This window comes from Lycium barbarum, chromosome 10, assembly GCF_019175385.1.
Source record: "Lycium barbarum isolate Lr01 chromosome 10, ASM1917538v2, whole genome shotgun sequence".
In the NCBI taxonomy this organism is placed as follows: Eukaryota; Viridiplantae; Streptophyta; class Magnoliopsida; order Solanales; family Solanaceae; genus Lycium; species Lycium barbarum.
In genome coordinates this window covers 34,281,601-34,305,227 of record NC_083346.1, presented here as the reverse complement: position 1 = coordinate 34,305,227, position 23,627 = coordinate 34,281,601, and the positions used below count along the sequence as shown (strand labels likewise).

Here is a 23,627-nt window from a genome sequence, read left to right as displayed (position 1 = left end):
CAATGTAGAAGTTAGGGTGGCATGATATGGTTTGTGCCTTTCAATAACTGCACTCTTTATCCACCTTTTCCCTCCAAGAAGACCTACCGTCTCTTCCCACCTTTAACCCCCAATAAGACCTACCATCATATTATTCATCCATTTTGCACTTTGTATCCATATTCACTGAGCTGTTGTCACTAAACGAGTGAGCAGGTGCACTTGGGTTTTTACGTAGGGAATTCTCATCACCACTTACACCTTCATATGATATTATGGTAGATATTTATTCAACTCTTCCCTCTAACTATAAAGCTCATCCCTTGATTCAATCGTAATTTCCACAATGGGTGGGTGGTGGTTACATGAGCTTGTCATCTAATGGTAGAACGAACCTTTTTGGTGGAATTAATTGTAGTGAAGTGAATCAGAACTGGGGGAAAGGAGGATTGTGGATGACAGATATATGGAGGGTATAGCTTGGATTATGTGTGGCAAGAGAGCAGAAGGGTGAGAACGGACCGTCTTCATCGGAGAGGTAGTAAGACATTGCATAATAGGGTATGTGAGAAGACGTGACAGAGATGTAACTGAAGGAGAAAAGGTTCATCAATTTATATAACAAAAGTTGTGAAGGAATAGGTGTGACTAGGTTTTAGAGAAAGCTTGTGGGAAAAAAATGATTTGATGGTTGTTGGGTTTCAAAAAGAGGCATTTATGTTTGAGAAGTCTTTCAAGGTTTGATCATATTTAAGTATGAGACTCTTACAGATGGATAGATAGAACGGGTTGGACAACATGTTTCATATCCTATATGTATATGTAATTGCAAAGTATAGGATACATTCCCGAAGTATGAACGAATGCTCATCTGTAGCCTATATTTAAAGCAAATTCCTGTGACATAGTGTTCATTAGTCTTTATAAGATCATGATGCTATCACAGTATAGGACATACAACCAAATGTACAAGATTGAGTAGAATGTTATTCAATTAAGAACATATTTAATGTGAATCAATTATTCTAGCCAATCGTTGGTGGATATTTATTCAATCTTAATCATCCCCAGTTCTAATTTTTTTTTTTTCTCAAAATGTTCTCTTGCTAAGGCTTTTGTGAAGATGTTTGCAATTTTCTTTTCAGTGGCACAAAACTTGATTGAAATGAGACCTTTTCAACATTGTCCCTCAAGAAGTGATGTCATATATCAATATCTTTAGTTCACTTATGCTGACATGATTCTTAGCAATGTTAATAGAACTAGTGTTATCACAGAAGATGGGAACACAATCAATTTTCATACCAAAGTCTTCTAACTATTGCTTGATCAATAGCAATTGAGCACAGCAAGAATCAGCCGCCACATATGCTGCCTCAACAGTAGACAAGGAGACATAATTTTGCTTCTTGGTAGCCAGGAGACTAAACATGATCCAAGAAAATATGCCATACTTCTAGTACTTTTTCTATCCACCAAATTCCATACATAATCACCGTCAGCATATCCGACTAGGTTGAAATTGCTTCCCCGTGGGTACCATAGTCCTAACCCACTTGTTCCTTTCAAGTATCTCAAGATCCTTATCATAGCTTTAAGATGGGATTCTTTGGGATTTTCTTGAAATCGTGCACAAAATCCCACACTAAATACTATGCCAAGTCTTCTAGAAGTGAGATACAACAGAGAGCCAATTATGCCTCCATACAGTTTCTATTCAATAGCTGGACCAGGTTTGCTTTTTCATTCTCCATTTTGAATCTTTTGAGCAGTTCCTTGACATACTTTTGCTGATGGATCATTGTTCCAGTTGAGGTTTGTTTGATTTGTATTCCCGAGAAGAAATTCAGTTCTCCTATCATGCTCATTTCAAATTCACTTTCCATTAGTTCAACAAATTCTTCGGATGCGCCGAAAATGATATCATCCACATAGACTTGCACAGTCAATAAGTTCTTTCCTTTGGACTTCAAGCACAGTGTGTTATAAATGTTACCTTTTATGTGACCATCTGCCAGGAGAGACTTAAATAGCCTCTCATACCAGGCTCGTGGAGCTTGTTTAAGCCCATTGAGTGCCTTATCAAGCTTGTAGACGTGATCGGGATTTTTAGTATCTTCAAAACCTGGGGTTTTTTGACATACACTTCCTCTTTCAAGAACCCATTTAAGAAGGCATGTTTCATATCCATTTGATAGAATGTAAACTCCATGTGAGTTACAAAAGTTATGAGGAGTCTGATTGCTTATAGTCTTGCCACTGGAGCCAAAGTTTCATCATAGTCTATGTCTTCTTCCTTATTATACCCTTGAACCACTCTCATGCCTTGTTGTGTGTGACTATTCCATGCTTATCTAGCTTATTTATGAACACCCATTTGGTTCTAATTATTTTTCTATTCTTTGGTCTTGGTTCAAGGTGCCAGACCTTATTTATTTCAAACTAGTTAAGTTCCTCCTGAATAGCCACAATCCATTCTGCATCTTGCAAAGATTCATTAACTTTCTTTGGCTTTTTAGCTCAATAACATATAGAAAATCATTAAAAGAATATAGATTATCCAATCCAGATCTGGTTGTTATGCCAGAGTTTAGATCAGTCAGGACATTTTCAATAGGATGTGATCCTTGATATTTATATTCTTTTAGGACTACCTCTTTAGTGTTTCCAGCATCTTCAGTTTGTGGATCATTTGGTAGATCAAGATCGTCTAGAGTCTCATCAGTTGTTCCCCCTATCTATGTGACTAGCTCTTCACTAATTGATGAACCTGATTCATCATATGAGTTCCCTCTTTCATTACCACTTCCTGAATTCCTGTGACTTTCCCTTTCTTGCCTCCTACAGAGGCCACATTTCCTCCTTCTACTGTTAAGAGTGAACTGAATTTTTTTGTCTCTAGTCATGTGTCTTGAGCAAGCACTATCCATGTACCAGTTTTTCTTGCTTCCTTTTACCCTCACCTGCACAAAATAATCAAGTATTATTTTTAAGCACCCAGACTAGCTTAAGTCTTGTTCCTTGAACAAAGGGATGATACAAGTCTTTGTTTGTCCATCATAGCAAAGCACCAGAAAACCTGTTCCATTTACCTTCTCTATTTATTTTGACAAGTTTGACGTTTTTGTTAGCCACTTTTAGGATCCTTTCTTGATGTTTCTTCCTTACTAGACAATTTTTTCTGTAATGACCAGATTTGCCACATAGAGTACACAATTTGTCTTCTATAAATTCATTTTTTGCAGTTTCCCTTTTAAAGCCTATCCCAGTGATTGGATTGTGGGTTCTACTAGTGATATTGTGGAGAATGTAAGAAGATTTTGTTCACTAACTAGCTTTTTCAAGTTCATTTTTAGTTATGGCTAGTTCTATGCTTACTTTTCTAGATCTTTCCATTTCAAGGTGCAACTCGGTTCTAATCCTTTCAATTCATTATCAACCTTGAGATGTTGAGTTAACCAAGATCTTTTCCTTTCCCAATAACAACTAATTTCAAGACTTTCGATTTTTAATCCCAAATTGGATGAATCAAGTTGTTTGACCTGTTTGTTTAGTGAGCAGTTTTCCTTTTAAATTTTGTCCTTACTAGCTTCTATATCAATAAACTTATATTTCAGACTAGTAAATGCACTGAACACCCGATCCTTTTGAACTCATGTCATGATATTCATCAATAAGGGTGATCATTAAGGCGGTTAGATTCTTCTTAGATAGTATTTCAAGTTTGCCTTGTAGGTTTAAAATATTTACCTTGGTGTCTTCGTCAATGTCTAAATCTAAGTCTCCGATAGCCATGAAAGCAGAGTGATCAACTTCATCCTCAGATTCATCACTAGATCCCCAAGTAGATTTCACAGCTTTTGCGGTTCCTTTATTTTTCCTTTCCTGAGTTTGTTCCATCTGCTTCTCCTTCTCAATTCTTTCCTTTTTCCACTCTATTTCCCATAGAGGACAGTCTTTGATTACATGAACAGTCTTTCCACATTTGAAGAAACCACCATTTTGAGATTTGTCAGTTCTTCCCTTTCCGTAAGTATTTCCTTTGTTAATATGTTTTTCGCTTTTGAGAAACTTTCTAAAATTCCTTATGATCAAGGCCATTTCTTCCTCATCTACTTCAGAACCATCACTCTCAGAAGCTTTGACAGCCATCGGCCTTTCAAGACTTGTTTCCTCATCCTTGGAGTTCTCCATGTCCATTTCATTAGTCTTCATATTTCCTACCAATTCATCTAAAGACATGACTCATATGTCTTTTGCTTCCTTTATTGCAGTGACTTTCATTTTGAATGACTTAGCCAAAGTTTACAAAAATTTGTCAATCAAACCTTTAGTGGTAATGATCTCACCAAGAGAAGTTAGTTCATTTATCAGGGATGGGAATCGAGTGAACATCTCATAGATTGTCCCTTTTGACTTCATTATGAAGTTCTCATAGTCAGTGGCAAGCATAGCTTTCCTGAACTTTCTGACTTGACTGGCTCCTTCAGAAGCATTTCCCACAAGTGTTTGGCAGATGTACACCCAAATTTTTTGCCACATATTAAGGCTTTTTTAGCCTTGGCATTCTTCTCAAGGATCTTGCAATTACTTTCTTCATATTCTCTTTTCTCTTTCTTGACCTCTGTACCATCAAGACCCTTCTTGGTGGGATACTTGGGACCATCAATAACCCTATCCCATAGCTCATAGTCTTCTGCTTTTAATTAGGTTATCCTCCATGCGAGATTTCCACCACGCATACTACTTCCCATTAAACATTGGTAGTCTATGAGTTCATTGACCTTGACGGTGTCCAATTGGTGGTGCAGCATTCATCATGATCTTCTCGTAAGGTCTTAGTCTTAAGAAGAACCTGCTTTGATTCCAATTGTTATCCTGTACTTCAATCTTATTTTATACCATATTTTCGCCTAAGGATAGACCACGCTACTTTACCTGTTCCAAGCTAATGTAGCGGAATAATAAATAACAGAAAAGTAGAGACACGGTGATTCTTACATGGAAACCACTCGGCTCAAAAAGGGTGAAAAAACCGCAACCTACATCTGTAGGAGTTTTCCCAAAACTCCACTACAACTGTGAGGTTTTGCAAATTAAAGTTACCAACTTTGTAACCTAGGAACTAAAATCTAATTCCTATCTCAAAAATCTCCCTAGATTAATGATCCCACTTTAAGTGATCCCAACTTGAAGTTGAATTTTTCTAACATTTTATAGCTATGAATATTGCTTCTACAAAAGCTGATAAAGGTACAACTCGATTAACAATCCTAATACACGAATCTAGACAACAAGAATTGTAAAACATAAACTCTGTAGATGAGGTTCTTCAATCTTATTTTTTGTATCAGGCCGCACTTCGATAATCAGAACTTCTTCAAGTATTGCATTAACCAGGGTTTGCTTAGTTTCTCATTTCCTCTCCATTTGAGTGTGTTAACTTCTTCTTGGCAGGACTTGGATATCTATTGTACTAGGTTTGCATCAAGTCGACTGTACTCAATCCCTAAATAGTAAAGCCCATTATGAGAGTTAGGGTTTGAATTGACTTGGGATTCTTGCTTTCACAGGGCTTTAGTGCTCTTGTAGGAGTCTGAAGTATCTTGATAATTATAGCAAGAAATCCTGCAACTTGTCCGCCAAGTCTTTACCATAAATTACAAATCCTACTCATAGTAGACTCAGAACTGGAACACGTTCTTGGACCTGTTTCAGGAACCTAGTTCATCCATCTCTAAATCGTCTCAGTGTCTAAGCTGTAATATGTCTATAGACCTATTTCATTTGCTCTTGTCTCTCAACTCTCTCTGAGTTAGAACATGTCTACACACCCGGTTCATTCACCTTGCTCATTCACTTTGCCAATCATCAAAACTCACATATGCTTACGCGAAGAGGTACTTTAGTTAAGATTGATACTTGCAGAACTACTCATGGATGTTGTGCAAGACTCTGTTTGCTTGCTTCACTTGAGAAACCTCTACCTTCCAAGGTGCTTATTGGAAAGCATGTTCAAAAAATGTATTACGAAGACACTTTCTATTTGTTTTCCTTATGTAGCTACTTAGGTCACACAGCCCCTACTTACACTAAATACAAACCACTAACCACTTCTTCATTACTATCTTCCCCTACAAATATGTTGCCACCTTAATCAGTCACTCAGTAATATAACACAAAGAACTGAAGGTTTGAAACCAAACTAGAAGACGTGACAGAACTGAAGCTAACAGGCTATAAGTTGTTGCCGTTTATTTGTTTCTTTTTTTCTTGCATATTGCAGTACATATTACACCACATATTAATACAACTTATATTATAACTAGGTGATCTTGATACATTAAACAAGCTATCCATTTTCCGTAGGATATCTAGCTAAATTTGGAGTCATAGTCAAAGTAGGAGTGCGACATATTCTTATACTCCCCTTGCAAGCTGAAGGTAGAGGAACAACATTCAGCTTGGAGCATGGAAATTCAAATCTGGCCAAAGAAAAAGTCTTGGTGAGAACATCGGCTTATTGATTGGCTTGTTGATCTTTGGTGGATAGAAATTGGGCAAAGAGATCCTTGGTAGCAACTTTTTCATTTATAAAGTGATAATCGATTTCCATGTGCTTGGTGCGAGCATGAAAGACAAGATAATAGGATAGATAGGCAGCACCAAGATTATCATACAAAAGCACTGGATAAGGACAGAGAGGTATGCTGATTTCAAATAACAGTGATTGTAACAAAGTTATTTCAACGGCTGCATCGGCAAACGCTTTATACTCGAATTTTATGGACAATCGACAACAGTACGTTGCTTTTTAGAAAACCAAGAGATTAGAATTTTCAAAAATAATGGCATACTCACCAGTACACTTTCGGTCGTTCAAAGATCCCGCTCAATCTTGTCACGACCCAGCCCCGTGGGCCGCGACTGGCACCCTACCTGGGTACCCAGACCAAATCGCACATTCATTTACCGAATCCGAACTTATTTCAAAATTTCATAAAAGTCATATCAACATAATTTATATCAAAATATGTCTTAAGCGGTCGCACATATCAAAATATCATATCGAATCCGAAAGGAGCGGCGGAATAGACATCGCCGGTCATAAGTGCAAATATAAGCATAAGGGCCATTTAGGGCCATCATAACAAACGGACCGCTTTAAGACCAGAAAAAACAAAATCGAACAACCATATATAGGACCCTCGCCCCACATATATGACTACAGGCCTCTACGAATACAAAACAAAGACATATGGCGAGACAGGGCCCCGCCGTACCCAAATAGTCAAATGTACAGAATATATACATAGCAAAAGAAGTCTGTACCAAAAGTGGACTCCGAGTCAAGAAGGAGTACTCCGAAATAGCAGAGAGTGAAGCCTACAGTGGAGGATCACCAATGTCTGTACCTGCGGGCATGAAACGCAGCCCCCGAAGAAAGGGGGTCAGTCCGAAATATGTACTGAGTATGTAAAGCACGGAGTACAGAAATATGAGCCAAAACTGAAAACAAACCGGATATCAAAGGGAAGTACCAATCAGTATGTCAAAATCCGTATCAAATCATATACATATACATAATGCAAACGAAATCATGCAAACGCTCAAGAACGTGGTCGCCACTCCGACGCTGGCGCCACACACAGCATAACACCAGAAGGTTTCGAATCTCCGTACATCCCCGAACACAAACATAAGTGAGCGTATCACATCACTAGCCATATCACAGCATAACTCCAAACGGAACCCGGCCCTATGGCGAGGCCTCGGGAACCGTAACACAGCATACGGCCGAATTATCATAGGGCGCACGAATCATAACCGGCCCGGGAACCGGCGAACGAAGTCATAAGGAGGCACGAGCAGAGTCGTGAGCAAACAAATGCAAATCATATTTCAAAATAGCCTTTCAAAACATAATGATTTCATAAGTCATTTCATAACCCAAAATAATCGAATACTTAGCCGATACGAAGGTTTATTTCACAAAATGTTTCCAAAGTGGTACGTATGGCTCAAAACAAAACTTAACATATCATAATAGTCAAAACATGATTCATAGAGGGAAGTCTCAAAGTCGAAGATCCCATATCGAAGTTCATCCAAAAAGAGAGCCCAATAGGACAAATAGGGCGTCTCGGGGTTAGCGGGCCCACCTCGGGTCAAATCGAGGTGGCGAACACAATTTACGAACATTTAGAGGCTAACAGATCATACCTAATGATTTCAAAGTGACCCGATCACATTTCCATAGGTTTCGGACATTTAGTTGCATTCTAGCCAAAATAGAGCCTTTAGGTTTCAATTGAATTGAATGAATAGTAGCCGTTTTGTAGATCGGGTTTCGAGGAGCAAAATTGCTCCGAAGGTTCCAATATTCACCTAACATACTAAGACATGCCAAACGAAGAAGTGGGAAGCTTTACATACCTTATAGGCGTCTTATGCTCTCCTTAAAATCAAATCCCGTTTCGTCCAGAATCTGCAAATGGTCAAAGTTACCAATTAGAGATTCTTAAGCTTAAAAATTCCCTTAACTTCATTATTGTCTACCGAAATTTCGGCAGCACTTCCCCTATATATCTAACACCCCCGAGACTTAGCTCGGCTCAATAAACATCAACAACAACAACCCAAACGTCACAAACAACATAAACCCCAACTAAATCATTCTAACTTCAATATTCTTCTTTACTATATAAGTTGGCAACTTTTTATTCAAACTTCACAATTCCAAACTTATGTCCACATTATTGTATTCATTCACTCATTCAAGGTTATTCAAACATATTCCAATCATATTCCAAACGATGTACAAAATTTCCCGAAGTTCATTACTTTCCATATTTCATCCAAAACATCAAAAATTACGACGAACATTCTAACTCGCATTGTTTCATTCCAAATTCATTAACATCAACCATAAATCACATTTAAAGTCTTTAGCATCATAATTATACAACAATATACACAAATATACAAAAGGTATACACTTTCCCATAATATTCCGCAATCATTTCCAACTCCAATTCAATTCACTAAACATTCATTTACGTCATAAAGGTCACAACGACGCAACTAACGAACTAACAAATCAATTCCACCTTGCCTTACACACCATATGGCTCACGGCTAGCATACTAAACCCACATACACACACGGCTTCATACACATACATCAAAACTACAGAATTCTCGTCTATTATCAATCCTTAACATATTCATACCAATTCCATAACATTAGAATAGCAAAATTCATACCTTTACTTGAATTTCCGACTTGCCGCAAACGCCGTTCTTTCACCAAACTAATTGTATCACGTCGGAGAGCGCCTTGAACTTACTACAACACAAGAAGGACAATATTTTTAGATCAAGATTGGAGGCTAGAAATTTTTTTTTTCTTTTCCAAAGGGTTCGGCCGAGAGCTATCTTTAGCTCAAAGTTGAATTGTGAATTTTTTTCTTGATAATTCCAAAGGCAGTCTTGATATATATCTTCTACACGGTCACATGCATAACACATGACCATTTAAAATGGGTCTTGGGCCTTGGCCTTTGGCCGGCCACCCCATTAAACTTGGGCCTAAATTGTTGTTCAATTTTTCTTGGCCCATTTCATTAAAAGTCCCGTTTTGTAATTCCCGAAACTAATTTCCGAAATTCCAAATTTACCCTCGGCCTTCCCCAATGTCTTAGCACCAATAATTTCATAACCAACATAGTCATATCCACTAAAATCAAAATATTTCCTCATAACACACAAGTCTTAATTATTTCTCGATTTCCAATTATACGAAAACGCGGGACATAACAAATCTAAATCAGTGAACGCCTGTAGTGCTAAGTTAGGAGATCGATGGATTAAGAACTGATGGTTCATTATGAGTTTGAGATACCGAAGAATACATTTAACTGCAGCCCACTAATTTTGACTTGGAGAGTGTATAAATTGGCTAACCTTATTGACAGCAAATGCAAGATCAGGTTGGGTGTTACATAATGTAAAGCCCCAACAATTGTACGACACAAGGTAGGTTCATCAAACAGAGAGCTATCACCGACATAAAGCTTAGTATTTTGTGCCATACGTATACGTACAGGTTTGTAATTTCACATTACATCCCTAGATAACAAATGTGAGATGTATTATTGTTGAAAGATAGAGTCCAGTGGCAGTGTGCTTCACTTCAACACCTAGTAAGAAGCTCAAGCATCCCAAATCACGAATAGAAAATTCAGCTCCCAACTTGGAGATAATAGATTCGAGAGAGGAGGGGTGGCTATTGATGACGATAATATTATTAACATAGACCAGCAGATATGTCATAACTCCATGATCTTGATAGACAAATAGAGATGTATCAATTTTGAAGGATAAAAACTAATAGCCATGAGAAATTGGTGAAGGCACATATACTATGCTCTCGACGCTTGTTTAAGGCCATAGAGTGGTTTCTGTAGCAGACAAACATGATTGGGAAATGATAGGTGAACGAAGCCAGCAGGTTGATCCATGAACACACGTTCCTAAATGTGATCATGTAAAAATGCATTGTGAACATCCAGTTGTCACAATTTCCATCCTTCAGAAGCATCAATAGTGAGAACAATCAAAACAGTATAAGGTTTGACAATCGGGCTAAATGTTTCAAAATAGTCTTGACCCTCAATCTGATGAAATCCTTTGGCAACTAAAATCCTTTGTAATGCTCAATGCTGCCTAAAGAATTTTTCTTATTTCAAAAAACTCACTTGCTACCTAGAACATTCATGGATGAGTTATAAGGAATGAGGGTCCCAGTACCGTTACATAATAGGGTATTCATCTCAGAGGACTTAGCACCCCACCCGCCTTGTATTCATTCACTTTAGTTAAGCTAGTAGGCTCAACAAAAGAGGGAGACAATGAGTTTGAAGTTATGATAGTGGATAAATTGGATGAGGGGGGCATATAATGAAGTCACATATGATGAGTCCACTGAGGTGGTTTCCCGAGTTAAGAGGTAGCTCATAAAGAAGGAGGAACGGGCTCGGGTAACAATGGGTTTCCAGTAAGATCGACAACTAGAGGAACGGTTGGAGATGACGAGGAAGTACTCGAGTTACTGGATGAAGTACTGGTTGCGGGACTCTGAGGAATGGATGATTAAAACTTGGTGGAATGCGTGGCTGGAAGATTTGATACTACTAGTGTTGAATCTGGAGTCGCAGTGGGCAGATTGTTTGGTAAGGATATTGAGAAGGATGCCCATTGTATTCATTCACTCATTCAAGGTTATTCAAACATATTCCAAACGATGTACAAAATTTACCGAAGTTCATTACTTTCCATATTTCATCCAAAACATCAAAAATTACGACGAACATTCTAACTCGCATTGTTTCATTCCAAATTCATTAACATCAACCATAAATCATATTTAAAGTCTTTAGCATCATAATTATACAACAATATACACAAATACACAAAAGGTATACACTTTCCCATAATACTCCGCAATCATTTCCAACTCCAATTCATTTCACTAAACATTCATTTACGTCATAAAGGTCACAACGACGCAACTAACGAAGTAACAAATCAATTCCACCTTGCCTTACACACCATATGGCTCACGGCTAGCATACTAAACCCACATACACACACGGCTTCATACACATACATTAAAACTACGGAATTCTCGTCTATTATCAATCCTTAACATATTCATACCAATTCCATAACATTAGAATAGCAAAATTCATACCTTTACTTGAATTTCCGACTTGCCGCAAACGCCGCTCTTTCACCAAACTAATTGTATCACGTCGGAGAGCGCCTTGAACTTACTACAACACAAGAAGGACAAGATTTTTAGATCAAGATTGGAGGCTAGAATATTTTTTTTTCTTTTCCAAAGGGTTCGGCCGAGAGCTATCTTTAGCTCAAAGTTGAATTGTGAATTTTTTTCTTGATAATTCCAAAGGCAATCTTGATATATATCTTCTACATGGTCACATGCATAACACATGACCATTTAAAATGGGTCTTGGGCCTTGGCCTTTGGCCGGCCACCCCATTAATCTTGGGCCTAAATTGTTGTTCAATTTTTCTTGGCCCATTTCATTAAAAGTCCCGTTTTGTAATTCCCGAAACTAATTTCCGAAATTCCAAATTTACCCTCGGCCTTCCCCAATGTCTTAGCACCAATAATTTCATAACCAACATAGTCATATCCACTAAAATCAAAATATTTCCTCATAACACACAAGTCTTAATTATTTCTCGATTTCCAATTATACGAAAACGCGGGACATAACATTCTCCCCCCCTTAAGAACATTCGTCCCCGAATGTTAAATTAATCTTATAAGGTCTTATGATCATGGCGGGAGTGTCCCTTTTTTTTTTTATAATGGCATACACAATTCATTTTTATCAATCAACACAACAAACTGAAAAGTTTAGATTACTTGTGGACGTCGGGAACAAGTGAGGGTATTTCCTTTTCATCTCGTCCTCCGCCTCCCAAGTCATCTCCTCCCGATTATTGTTGTGCCACAGGACTTTGACAGAAGGCACTTCCTTAGTGCGCAATCTCCTTACCTATCGATCCAGAATAGTTACAGGCTGCTCGTCATAAGATAACTGCTCCGTCACCTGAATGTCATCAACTGGGAATATCCTGGAAGGATCACCAATACACTTCCGCAACATAGACACATGAAACACCGGGTGTACGGCCTCCAAGTCGGATGGTAAGTCTAGCTCATAGGCGACCTCGCCTATCTTTCGAACGATCTGATACGGCCCAATGTACCGGGGGCTCAACTTACCCTTTCTACCGAATCTCATGACACCCTTCATGGGCGACACCTTCAGGAACACCCAGTCGCCAATCTGGAACTCTAACGGTCGACGTCGTCTATCTGCATAAGCTTCCTGTCGACTCTGAGCAGCCAATAATCGTTCTCGTATAAGCTTTACCTTATCTACAGCTTCCTGGATCACATCTGGCCCAATCATCTTAGTCTCGCCCACGTCAAACCAACCAATAGGAGATCTGCATTTTCTGCCATAAAGGGCTTCATACGGTGCCATCTGAATGCTGGAGTGATAACTATTATTATAGGCAAACTCAATAAGCGGCAAATGATCATCCCAGCTGCCCCTGAAATCAATAACGCAGGCCCGCAACATATCTTCGAGCGTCTGAATAGTGCGCTCGGCCTGCCCGTCGGACTGAGGACGAAAAGCTGTACTGAGGCTCACCTGAGTCCCTAATCCCTCCTGGAATGACCTCCAGAAATTTGCCATAAACTGGGCACCTCGGTCAGTAATAATAGATATAGGGACTCCGTGAAGTCTGACTATCTCTCTGATGTACAATCTGGCGTAGTCCTCAGCCGAATAAGTAGTCCGAACCGGAAAGAAATGGGCTGATTTCGTCAATCTGTCAACAATAACCCAAATAGAATCATACCTGCGTGGAGTGCGCGGTAACCCAACAACGAAATCCATATTAATCATCTCCCATTTCCAGGCTGGAATTTCCATCTCCTGTAATAATCCACCGGGCTTCTGATGCTCGATCTTAACTTGCTGGCAGTTCGGGCACTGACTAACAAACTCAGCAATATCTTTCTTCATGCCATCCCACCAATACAAACACTTGAGATCCCGATACATCTTAGTGGAACCAGGATGAACAGAATACCGTGCATTATGGGCCTCGCCCATAATCTGCCGCCGTAAGCCCGCAACGTCCGGTACACAGAATCTGCCATCATATAATAATACTCCTTCAGGCGAGATCTCAAACTGAGTCTTTGCTTTATTAAGGGCCACATCTCTGTACTGAATCAGGAGAGGATCCTCAAACTGGCGCTGCTTTACCTCCTGAATAATAGATGATTCAGCAACTGGACGAACAGAAATCCCAGAATCTCCAGAATCCGCCAAACGAACTCCGAGGCTGGCCAGCTGATGAATATCACGAACCAAATCCCTCTTATCAGATGGTACACCAGCCAGACTGCCTACGGACTTGCGGCTAAGCGCATCAGCTCCCACATTGGCTTTCCCCGGATGGTACAGAATATCAACTTCGTAATCCTTTAGTAACTCAAGCCATCTCCGCTGCCGCAAATTTAGCTCCTTCTGCTTAAAAATATATTGGAGACTCTTATGGTCCGTATAAATATCAACATGGACCCCATATAAATAATTCTGCCAAATCTTCAAAGCATGAATCACTGCGGCCAACTCAAGATCATGAGTGGGATAGTTCTTCTCGTGCGGTCTGAGCTGCCGGGAAGCATAGGCTATGACTCGACCGTGCTGCATCAATACACAACCTATCCCAATACCAGAGGCGTCACAATAGACAACATACCCGTCTGATCCCTCTGGAAGAGCCAATACTGGGGCCGTAACCAATCTCTCTTTCAGCATCTGAAAGCTGCGCTCGCAGGCATCGGTCCACTGAAATTTTGCTGCTTTCTGAGTAAGCCTCGTCAGTGGTGCTGCAATAGAAGAAAAATCCTCCACGAACCTGCGATAATATCCGGCCAATCCCAGAAAACTACGCACCTCCGTCGGTGTAGTAGGCCTGGGCCAATTCTGTACAGCCTCAATCTTCTGCGTATCGACCCGAATACCGTCTGCACCGACAATATGGCCCAAGAATGCCACAGAAGTCAACCAGAATTCACATTTGGAGAATTTAGCATATAACTTCTGCTGACGGACAATGCCAAGTACCGTCCTCAAATGATCTGAATGCTCCTCGGCTGATCGCGAGTAAATCAGAATATCATCAATAAACACAATAACAAACATGTCCAGAAAAGGCCGAAATACCCGATTCATCAGATCCATAAATACCGTTGGAGCATTAGTCAGCCCGAAAGACATAACTCTAAACTCATAGTGCCCGTACCGGGTCCTGAAAGCAGTCTTCAGGATACCTGACTCCCGCACTCGCACCTGATGATAACCTGAGCGCAGATCTACCTTCGAAAAATATTTAGCACCCTGCAGCTGATCAAACAAGTCATCAATCCGGGGGAGGGGATATTTATTCTTAATAGTCACCTTATTCAGCTGCCGGTAGTCGATACACATCCGCAGTGACCCATCTTTCTTTCTAACAAACAATACCGGCGCTCCCCAGGGTGATGTGCTGGGTCTGATAAAGCCCTTATCCAACAAATCTTTCAGCTGCTCCTTCAACTCTTTCAACTCAACCGGTGCCATCCTGTACGGGGGAATAGATATAGGCTGCGTATCCGGCATCAACTCTATAGTAAAATCAATCTCCCGCTCAGGCGGAAGGCCAGGAAGCTCGTCAGGAAATACATCTGGAAACTCACTGACAACCGGAACAGACTGAAGGGTAGGTATCTCTGTTGCAGTATCGTGCACACGAACCAAATGATAGATATAACCCTTCTGGATCATCTTCTTAGCCTTGAGGTATGAAATAAACTTACCCCTCGGCGATGCTGTGGATCCGAACCACTCTATAACTGGTTCCCCTGGAAACTGAAAACGGACTACCTTTTTCTGGAAGTCGACATTAGCATAACAAGAAGACAACCAGTCCATACCCATAATGACATCAAACTCAAGCATGTCTAAATCTATCAGATCAGCCCTAGTGCAACGATCATAAATAGTCACAGAACAATCCCTATAGATCTGTCTCGCTATAACAAAATCCCCAAATGGCGTAGCTACCTCAAATGGCTCTATAGGCTCAGACACTATCCCAATTTTACTAGCAACGAGCGGGGAAATATATGATAAAGTAGAACCAGGGTCAATCAATGCATATACAGATCTGGAGAAAACCAGTAATGTACCTGTGACGACGTTTGGCGAAGCCTCCTGATCCTGGCGGCTGGCCAAAGCATATATGCGGTTTGAGGGACCGCTAGAACCTAAAACGCCACCGCGGCCTCGACCGCGTCCCGGCGGTGTCGGCGCACCTCGCCCTGCAGGGCGTGCAACAGATGGAGCAGATGATGAACCGGCGGCTGACCCTGTCGGCTGAGCCACACTACCAGAACCGCTGGCCAACGGACAATCTCTCATAAAATGGCCCTGACCACCACACGAAAAACAAGCTCCAGTGGCTCGATAGCACTCCCCAGGATGAGACTTCCCGCAATGAGAACAACGGGGCCTGGGTGGTCTGGCCTGGCTGGGGCCTCTGGATACCTGTGAACCTGCCGCTCTGGAGCTCTGACCGGCCCCAGACGGTCCCGCACTATCAAATCTCCGGCTGCCTGACTGAGTACTCCGGCCGGACGGAGGTAGCTGTCTGCCTGACTGCTGCTGCTGAGGCTGTCCGCCTCGAGAATCCTCGGAATAACCTGCGGACCTAGCCCTCTTGGGCGGCCTCCTGTCCCGATCTCTACCAGAATGATCAGACCTGTGACGGTCCTCCATACCCATCGCATAGGCCTGAAGTCGGGCAATGTCCATATCTGTCTGTAATGACACTGCCATACAACCGTCAATCAAATACCGATCCAATCCCATAACATATCTGTGCATCCGATCGGACATATCTGCTACCACGGCCGGTGCATATCGGGCCAGAGAATCAAACTCAAGATTATACTCGCGAACACTCCGACCCCTCTGCTGCAAATGTAAGAATCGGTCGGCCCGTGCCCGCCGCAACTCTGGGGGTAGAAAGTGGCGGGTGAAAGCAGTCACAAACTGGTCCCACGTAGCTGGGGGAGCACCCTCACCCCTGGATAACTCCCAAGTCTCATACCAGTGAGTGGCAACATCTCGAAGCCTGTGCGAAGCCAGCTCGACCGACTCGGTCTCTGAAGCCCTGACCAAGTCCAGTGAGCGCCGCATCCCCCGAATAAAGTCATGGGGGTCCTCGTCGGGCTTAGACCCGAAAAACTCTGGAGGGCCACATAACAAAAACTCCCGAACTCTCAGGCTGTCCCGCCTGTCATCATCATCATCGTCCCTCCGCCCGCGTCGGCGAGCCTGTCCTGCCACCAGTGTAGTCAGCAACTGTACAACCTCCCTCAGGGTCCTATCCTCCGCCCCTGGCTGAGGAGCTGGAGTCTCAGGAGCGGGTACACGGACCTTTGGAGCTGCTGAAGGTCCGGCTCCAGGCTGTACTAGTGGGGGTGTAGCAGACCCCTCAGAATGAGGCACAACCTCAGGCAAATCATAAACACGAGCCCGAGTAGCTCGCTGTGCCTGACTAGCCTCTCCCATCCTCGCTTTGCCCTTCTGGGCCGCCGTTGCCTTCTTCGGAGGCATCACTGCAAACACAAGAACGGGTCAGATCAGAATCACCCTAATAGCACAGCTCTATCGCACGATCTAAAATTCCAAAGAAAGTAACATCCTAAATGCCTTGTAGTTCCCTGTTTATAGGTGTGGTGCACAACACATCGATAAACAAGACTCTACGAGACACGGCCTGTAGACATTCCGAGGACAGACTGCTCTGATACCACTTTTGTCACGACCCAGCCCCGTGGGCCGCGACTGGCACCCTACCTGGGTACCCAGACCAAATCGCACATTCATTTACCGAATCCGAACTTATTTCAAAAGTTCATAAAAGTCATATCAACATAATTTATATCAAAATATGTCTTAAGCGGTCGCACATATTAAAATATCATATCGAATCCGAAAGGAGCGGCGGAATAGACATCGCCGGTCATAAGTGCAAATATAAGCATAAGGGCCATTTAGGGCCATCATAACAAACAGACCGCTTTAAGACCAGAAAAAACAAAATCGAACAACCATATATAGGACCCTCGCCCCACATATATGACTACAGGCCTCTACGAATACAAAATAAAGACATATGGCGAGACAGGGTCCCGCCGTACCCAAATAGTCAAATGTACAGAATATATACATAGCAAAAGAAGTCTGTACCAAAAGTGGACTCCGAGTCAAGAAGGAGTACTCCGAAATAGCAGAGAGTGAAGCCTACAGTGGAGGATCACCAATGTCTGTACCTGCGGGCATGAAACGCAGCCCCCGAAGAAAGGGGGTCAGTACGAAATATGTACTGAGTATGTAAAGCACGGAGTACAGAAATATGAGCCAAAACTGAAAACAAACCGGATATCAAAGGGAAGTACCAATCAGTATGTCAAAATCCGTATCAAATCATATACATATACATAATGCAAACGAAATCATGCAAACGCTCAAGAACGTGGTCGCCACTCCGACGCTGGCACCACACACAGCATAACACCAGAAGGTTTCGAATCTCCGTACATCCCCGAACACAAACATAAGTGAGCGTATCGCATCACTAGCCATATCACAGCATAACTCCAAACGGAACCCGGCCCTATGGCGAGGCCTCGGGAACCGTAACACAGCATACGGCCGAATTATCATAGGGCGCACGAATCATAACCGGCCCGGGAACCGGCGAACGAAGTCATAAGGAGGCACGAGCAGAGTCGTGAGCAAACAAATGCAAATCATATTTCAAAATAGCCTTTCAAAACATAATGATTTAATAAGTCATTTCATAACCCAAAATAATCGAATACTTAGCCGATACGAAGGTTTATTTCACAAAATGTTTCCAAAGTGGTACGTATGGCTCAAAACAAAACTTAACATATCATAATAGTCAAAACATGATTCATAGAGGGAAGTCTCAAAGTCGAAGATCTCATATCGAAGTTCATCCAAAAAGAGAGCCCAATAGGACAAATAGGGCGTCTCGGGGTTAACGGGCCCACCTCGGGTCAAATCGAGGTGGCGAACACAATTTACGAACATTTAGAGGCTAACAGATCATACCTAATGATTTCAAAGTGACCCGATCACATTTCCATAGGTTTCGGACATTTAGTTGCATTCTAGCCAAAATAGAGCCTTTAGGCTTCAATTGAATTGAATGAATAGTAGCCGTTTTGTAGATCGGGTTTCGAGGAGCAAAATTGCACCGAAGGTTCCAATATTCACCTAACATACTAAGACATGCCAAACGAAGAAGTGGGAAGCTTTACATACCTTATAGGCGTCTTATGCTCTCCTTAAAATCAAATCCCGTTTCGTCCAGAATCTGCAAATGGTCAAAGTTACCAATTAGAGATTCTTAAGCTTAAAAATTCCCTTAACTTCATTATTGTCTACCGAAATTTCGGCAGCACTTCCCCTATATATCTAACACCCCCGAGACTTAGCTCGGCTCAATAAACATCAACAACAACAACCCAAACGTCACAAACAACATAAACCCCAACTAAATCATTCTAACTTCAATATTCTTCTTTACTATATAAGTTGGCAACTTTTTATTCAAACTTCACAATTCCAAACTTATGTCCACCTTATTGTATTCATTCACTCATTCAAGGTTATTCAAACATATTCCAATCATATTCCAAACGATGTACAAAATTTCCCGAAGTTCATTACTTTCCATATTTCATCCAAAACATCAAAAATTACGACGAACATTCTAACTCGCATTGTTTCATTCCAAATTCATTAACATCAACCATAAATCACATTTAAAGTCTTTAGCATCATAATTATACAACAATATACACAAATATACAAAAGGTATACACTTTCCCATAATATTCCGCAATCATTTCCAACTCCAATTCAATTCACTAAACATTCATTTACGTCATAAAGGTCACAACGACGCAACTAACGAAGTAACAAATCAATTCCACCTTGCCTTACACACCATATGGCTCACGGCTAGCATACTAAACCCACATACACACACGGCTTCATACACATACATCAAAACTACAGAATTCTCGTCTATTATCAATCCTTAACATATTCATACCAATTCCATAACATTAGAATAGCAAAATTCATACCTTTACTTGAATTTCCGACTTGCCGCAAACGCCGTTCTTTCACCAAACTAATTGTATCACGTCGGAGAGCGCCTTGAACTTACTACAACACAAGAAGGACAATATTTTTAGATCAAGATTGGAGGCTAGAAAATTTTTTTTTCTTTTCCAAAGGGTTCGGCCGAGAGCTATCTTTAGCTCAAAGTTGAATTGTGAATTTTTTTTCTTGATAATTCCAAAGGCAGTCTTGATATATATCTTCTACACGGTCACATGCATAACACATGACCATTTAAAATGGGTCTTGGGCCTTGGCCTTTGGCCGGCCACCCCATTAATCATGGGCCTAAATTGTTGTTCAATTTTTCTTGGCCCATTTCATTAAAAGTCCCGTTTTGTAATTCCCGAAACTAATTTCCGAAATTCCAAATTTACCCTCGGCCTTCCCCAATGTCTTAGCACCAATAATTTCATAACCAACATAGTCATATCCACTAAAATCAAAATATTTCCTCATAACACACAAGTCTTAATTATTTCTCGATTTCCAATTATACTAAAACGCGGGACATAACAAATCTAAATCAGTGAACGCCTGTAGTGCTAAGTTAGGAGATCGATGGATTAAGAACTGATGGTTCATTATGAGTTTGAGATACCGAAGAATACATTTAACTGCAGCCCACTAATTTTGACTTGGAGAGTGTATAAATTGGCTAACCTTATTGACAGCAAATGCAAGATCAGGTTGGGTGTTACATAATGTAAAGCCCCAACAATTGTACGACACAAGGTAGGTTCATCAAACAGAGAGCTATCACCGACATAAAGCTTAGTATTTTGTGCCATACGTGTACGTACAGGTTTGTAATTTCACATTACATCCCTAGATAACAAATGTGAGATGTATTATTGTTCGAAAGATAGAGTCCAGTGGCAGTGTGCTTCACTTCAACACCTAGAAAGAAGCTCAAGCATCCCAAATCACGAATAGAAAATTCAGCTCCCAACTTGGAGATAATAGATTCGAGAGAGGAGGGGTGGCTATTGATGACGATAATATTATTAACATAGACCAGCAGATATGTCATAACTCCATGATCTTGATAGACAAATAGAGATGTATCAATTTTGAAGGATAAAAACTAATAGCCATGAGAAATTGGTGAAGGCACATATACTATGCTCTCGACGCTTGTTTAAGGCCATAGAGTGGTTTCTGTAGCAGACAAACATGATTGGGAAATGATAGGTGAACGAAGCCAGCAGGTTGATCCATGAACACACGTTCCTAAATGTGATCATGTAAAAATGCATTGTGAACATCCAGTTGTCACAATTTCCATCCTTCAGAAGCATCAATAGTGAGAACAATCAAAACAGTATAAGGTTTGACAATCGGGCTAAATGTTTCAAAATAGTCTTGACCCTCAATCTGATGAAATCCTTTGGCAACTAAAATCCTTTGTAATGCTCAATGCTGCCTAAAGAATTTTTCTTATTTCAAAAAACTCACTTGCTACCTAGAACATTCATGGATGAGTTATATGGAATGAGGGTCCCAGTACCGTTACATAATAGGGTATTCATCTTAGAGGACTTAGCACCCCACCAGCCTTGTATTCATTCACTTTAGTTAAGCTAGTAGGCTCAACAAAAGAGGGAGACAATGAGTTTGAAGTTATGATAGTGGATAAATTGGATGAGGGGGGCATATAATGAAGTCACATATGATGAGTCCACTGAGGTGGTTTCCCGAGTTAAGAGGTAGCTCATAAAGAAGGAGGAACGGGCTCGGGTAACAATGGGTTTCCAGTAAGATCGACAACTAGAGGAACGGTTGGAGATGACGAGGAAGTACTCGAGTTACTGGATGAAGTACAGGTTGCGGGACTCTGAGGAATGGATGATTAAAACTTGGTGGAATGCGTGGCTGGAAGATTTGATACTACTAGTGTTGAATCTGGAGTCGCAGTGGGCAGATTGTTTGGTAAGGATATTGAGAAGGATGCCCAAGGTATCAAGTTGGGTAGAGTTGAGGCATGAGGACCTAGGATCGAATTCAACGAAAATGGGAATGTTGTTTCGTCGAAGTGAACATGCCTAGCTATATAGAGGTGTCCAGAGTCTCTATCAAGGCAGTGATATCCATAGTGTTTAGAGTTGTACCTCTGAAAATACATGGTAATCCCCAGATAAAGTTCGAGAAGTCATCTACAAAGATAAGAAAACATTTGTGACCCTCTGCAGATAAATAAGGGGAATGATCTAAAACATCAACAAATAAGAGTTCTAAAATAGATAAAAATTTATTAATTGAAACCAGGAGATATAACTTTGTGACTTGCCGAGTTAGCAAGCACTATGAAATGATTAAAATTGAAACCAGAATAAGGTAAACTATGTTGCTATAGGACTTTATTGAGCACTCATTTGTGAGGATGGACTAGGCGAAGATGCCAACACACAGATGATTTCCTGGCAGAATGGAAAGCCGATGGTTACTTAGAAGGCTATCTCCGGTGGGACGACTGAAGATTGAGTGAGTACAGCCCGTCATTACTCCGACCTGAAAGGAGAAGCTTCTTATTTCTCGATCCTTAAAAGAAAATTATAGGGATGAAATTCAAAAAAAGCGTTATTATCGCGAGAAAATATTTGAACAAAGAGTAAATGTTTTGTGATTGAAGGGACATACAGAATATTATTTAGAGAAAGGGATTTGGTAAGGAGAGATAGTGTACCAGTGTGATGAATGGAAATCCCCTGTACATTTCCAATGTGAACTTGATCCATACCTTTGTAATCTTCCACATGATGCAAGCTAGAAATATCGAGCGTTATATGATGTGTTGCACCTGTCCGGATACCATTTCTGATAGGGGGGACGAGTGAGACAAATAAGCTGAGGCAGTTGGGTTAATTGTGTGATTGTATCACTGAAAGAAATTTGGTGTGAGATGATTCACACCATTACATATTTGACATCGCGAGTGAGAGTGGGTGGAGGGCCATGAAGTTCCAGTAGATAAGCCTCCTCGGTGTCCTTGTCTCCCACCACGATTTTTGCCTCGACCCCTATTGTTGTTACGGTCTCATCTTCTATAACTATTATTGTTGTAATGACGCTCGTTTTGGGTGGGGCACTGGCTAATATTCGCAGAGAGATTTCTAGTCGAGTCTGACATAGGAGAGGGTGAAATTGATAACGATGATAGGGCCTGACCATGAATAAATTCATGGCTCAGCAGAAGGTTGAGACATTCGCCAAAAGTGAACGGTTCTTGACAAGCTGACAAGGTGGTTATGATGTCTTTGAATTCACTCTGTAGACCTTTGAACATGTCAATTTTCTGATCGGGGATACAAATCGGACGGCCAGCATCAGCTAATTCATCAATAAGGAGCTTGGTTTTGTGAAGATATTGAGTGATGCCCAAACCATCTTGTTTTTGGTTTTGAAGTTGCATATGAAGGTTGCGGATTCTATTGTTTGATGAAGACAAGAAGGCAGTCACAAGAGCATCCCAAATATCCTTTGTTGTGGATAGCTCGATAATTACTGGAATTGTTTCTTCCGTTAGAGATAAGATGATAAGGCTCATAATTAATTGATCTTGTTTCACCCAACGAAGATATTTCGGGTAAGCGACACCTTTTTCACCATCTATTCCTACGATATGAGATTCTGGGGCAATACTTCTATCAATATAGCCATAATGATCTTGTTCTAGAAGAAATAGTCAAATTTACGTTTTTTCCGAAAAGGTAGCTTGTGGAGGTTAGTTTTATTGAGATAAAGTGATGGCTATTGT

The 23,627-nt window shown here is 40.9% G+C and overlaps 1 protein-coding gene across 1 annotated transcript; it reads right to left on the bottom strand.

The window, feature by feature from the left end:
- Positions 1-22,907: 22,907 nt before the first annotated feature.
- LOC132612913 (uncharacterized) lies at positions 22,908-23,417 on the bottom strand. Its single transcript, XM_060326985.1, has one exon. The coding sequence runs from the start codon at positions 23,415-23,417 to the stop codon at positions 22,908-22,910; it is 510 nt and encodes a 169-aa protein (XP_060182968.1).
- Between the last annotated feature and the right edge of the window lie 210 nt (positions 23,418-23,627).

Excerpts from the sequence above, each read along its gene's own strand:
- LOC132612913 (XM_060326985.1), bottom strand. The coding sequence starts at position 23,417 with ATGAGCCTTATCATCTTATCTCTAACGGAAGAAACAATTCCAGTAATT.